This window comes from Cyprinodon variegatus, unplaced genomic scaffold (assembly GCF_000732505.1).
Source record: "Cyprinodon variegatus isolate N-32 unplaced genomic scaffold, C_variegatus-1.0 Scaffold17, whole genome shotgun sequence".
Classification (NCBI taxonomy): Eukaryota; Metazoa; Chordata; class Actinopteri; order Cyprinodontiformes; family Cyprinodontidae; genus Cyprinodon; species Cyprinodon variegatus.
The window spans coordinates 1,038,467-1,041,868 of NW_015150470.1; the positions used below are offsets into that span (position 1 = coordinate 1,038,467).

The window sequence follows — 3,402 nt, forward strand, 5'->3', positions numbered from 1 at the left end:
TCCATATCCATCGATTCGTAGATGGGCAAATAGTGCAGAGTGTAGCCCACCTCTTGCTAGAGGCAAGGACTGCAAGGACAAGTAGATATGGACGATATAGACGTTCCTTTCCACCCCACCACTATGCAAAGGCTTGTGTTGGTTTATCGCATAAAATCTCAATAAAACAGGAAAGTTATTGGTTTGCACCCCTTTGGTTAAAGGGGTGTAAAACATTTGCTAAACATTGTAACAATAGACCTTAGTGCATGTCCCATCGGCTTGTTTTCACCCTTTATTATTTATTAACTGAACCTTATAGAATTACAAAAAAATTTAATATTCAAAAACTGAAAATAAAAAAAATACATAATGAATTATTATTAAAGATTTCTATACATCAAATTTATATATATATAAAAAAAAAAAAATGGGTCCGAAACAAATAAAAACATTATGGTCATTTTAACTCTCTCTTGGATCATTATTTTTTAAAATAATTTTAATAAATGGAGACTGCAAGCATGGACAATATATGATAAATGTTAGTGGTACTGCAGTGGCTGGCTTTATAGGCTGAATCGCTGCAGCTCGGAGGCCATGAGCAGCCTCTGCCTTTTCACTATTTCCCAAAGCACTAGTGGCAGAACCACCAACTAGGCACAATCGATTTAATTACCTATTAATAATCTGAACACATAATAAAATAAGGTTTGCAGAAGGTTTGTTGTTACCCTCCTGATTAGAAAAAAAGCTCAAGTTTAGGAAGATATAAACACAGATTTCTTGCAGAGCTTCTTCGGGGGGTTAGCATCAAGATGACATAATTTTAATAACTTCAACCCTTCAAAGTGTGTCAGTCAAAAAAAAAAATGTTATCTATCAACTGAACTGTATTATAGAGGGATTTAATAAAACTAGATAAAGAAAAACACAAACCTGGAAACACAAACTCATAAAGAAAATTTACCATCCATTTTAAAATCCATCAAACAAACATCCCTCTAACTACTTTTAGAAATATCTCAAGTGTTTTTATGCATTTGGCCTTTTGTTTGTGATTATGTAAAATAAATCTAATCTTATTTAAAATTTCCGGCAGGTTATCAAGGATTTAACAAATATGTTAAAGAGGCAGAGGGCCCAGAGATACTCAGAAAAAAATAGCTAAGTATCATTTTGAATCATTTAAAATCTAATTCTAATGCCATTTTTCAAAGAATTATAACTTTTGAAATTGTCAGCTTCTTTTACTAAAACACACGCAAAAATAAAACTGCTTGATTTTTACATATTTTTAGGATATTTAGTAAACTCAGTGTTTAAGTGATTAAATTCTTAAGACATCTAAATATAAAAGTCAATTTCGTATAAAGTATGAAATCATATCTCTGATCTAAATATCTGCTTGTATTTTTTTTTTCAAAACTGGATACAAAATTCTCTCTGTGCATTTTTCCTTTTACACCAAATACGTAAAATGCTTGGCAACATATTTACTCTTTATGGGATGTAAAGCAGCCATAAATGGTTTTTGAAATACTTTGAAATTTATCGAACAGGATGCATTTGATGTAAGTTAATTTTGGTACATTTTGGTTGCTAAATGAGACATGATATTGTCAAAGAGCTTAAAGGCTCAGACTAGTATATAGGATAAAGAATCTTATTTTTTAAATGAAATTATTGCACACTATTATGACGTTTAAATCATATTTGATTTCTAATCTATAGCAGATAAGCAAAGATTTTGCTTGTGACACAAATGCTTTTCCATAAAATTCCAAATACAAATCTACAAATTTACTCTGCTGTTTATGAAAGACGAAGGACAAATGATTAAATGGAAATAAAACCCTATCAAACTTATAACAGAGATTTAATATTTTGCACATACAGTATGAGTGGATTAAAGTTGTATTTTTCATTAGTTCATCTGGTAGTTTTATCTGAGCTGGTGCCTAAGCTTCCCACGGGTGCACTTCGTCCACAAAACCATCATGTTTATATTTTTACAATCTAATCTATTTTTTATCGCATTAAAATGCAAGGAGACGGGCTCTGCAGGAAGGGAATTCATAACAACTTCTTTTTTTTTTCATTTAAAAAGTCCTCCTACGCAAATGTCAACCCGCAAATATGCAAATAACCGAGATGGAAATCAGCAAACACACGCACAATCTTACCTCGGCTCCAGTAAGGTGATGAAAGGTGGCCGACTGAGGAGTTACAGCTGCACTGCATCTGTCACCAAGACAGACAAATTCAGCATCTTCATCACTTTTCATCACTTCATTATTTCTTATTTATTCTTTCTCTTCTTTCTGTTTATATATATGTATATGTATAAATATGCATCCAGCTACTGCTAGGCCTAAGTTCATCATATTCTTCTTGTTAGTTTTGTATAATTTCTCTTAGTAAACACACACATCATCCTCTCATAGACACCATGACCTTCCTCCTGCGATTTGCAGCTGACGTTCTCCCTGGAAGGCTAAAAGCTCATCTCTATGAGAAAGAAGCACTTCACTTTTTCCCCACTGAATCATGTCTGTGCTCTCCTATAAGCTCCTTTCCACAAGCTGTAATATCCCCTTATCTTGGAGCAACAACAAAACGATCACTTCTCCTCAGCTCTCACTTTATTTCTTTTCTTTTTTTGCCCCCCTCGTGTGGGAGGACATTCGGGGGTCATGGGATATTTCACACCTTTAGGCCCATATTTAAGGCCGTCTTCATAATTGTCTGCCATCTGAAGAATCCAGGAAATGTATAAACCATTATTGTCAAATGGGACCCCAAACAAACAACATTTAAAATAAAATATCTGTTATTTACACTTTAGTTTTGTCAGAGTGCTTTAAAAATCACTAATGGTCGAATAAGAAACACATTTTTAAATTGTTCCAATAAAGACTGCTTTTTTTAGTAAAACGCAAACCTAAATGAAGCTTTTTCTTCTGTGCAAACATCTGAGTTGTAAAAAAGAGATAAAATAAGAATTGAAGATGTCCCGTTACCTCGGCTGAAGTGGAAAAGTCTTCGTCAACTGGGAAACAATGATCACTTTGTCCTGCGGCCCACTTCCAGTCAGGGGAGTACTGAAGGATGGATGGACTGGATCTTAAACCCCCTGTCTCATCTGACCCCCCAGCCACTCACACCCACCCCTCCCTCTTGTCTCCAGTCGCTCCCTTCCCGCCTCCCTCATCCCACAATTAGGATGACTTGAAAAACCTTTAAAAAAAAATCTTTAAAACCAGATAAACAATTCTTGTTTTAAGCTTTAGTTAATTTGGCAAAACAATGAATGTGATGACCGAGGAAGGAGTGATTCAACACAACAGATACAATTAGTGTGATTTTCTTTTCTTTTTGAGAAAATAAAACAATAATCTTTAATAAAGACAATTTTAAAAA

The 3,402-nt window shown here is 34.0% G+C and overlaps 1 protein-coding gene across 1 annotated transcript in view; it reads right to left on the bottom strand.

Annotated features, from left to right (window-relative positions):
• Nucleotides 1-3,111, bottom strand: part of LOC107092511 (ETS translocation variant 3-like protein) — an 18,043-nt gene extending 14,932 nt beyond the window's left edge. The window contains exons 1-2 of the mRNA XM_015387034.1: nucleotides 3,003-3,111; nucleotides 2,166-2,223 (exon numbers count right to left, since the gene is read on the bottom strand). Coding sequence (XP_015242520.1) covers nucleotides 2,166-2,223 — 58 coding nt within the window. The 5' untranslated portion in view covers nucleotides 3,003-3,111. The remainder of the gene's footprint in view (nucleotides 1-2,165; nucleotides 2,224-3,002) is intronic.
• Nucleotides 3,112-3,402: the final 291 nt, after the last annotated feature.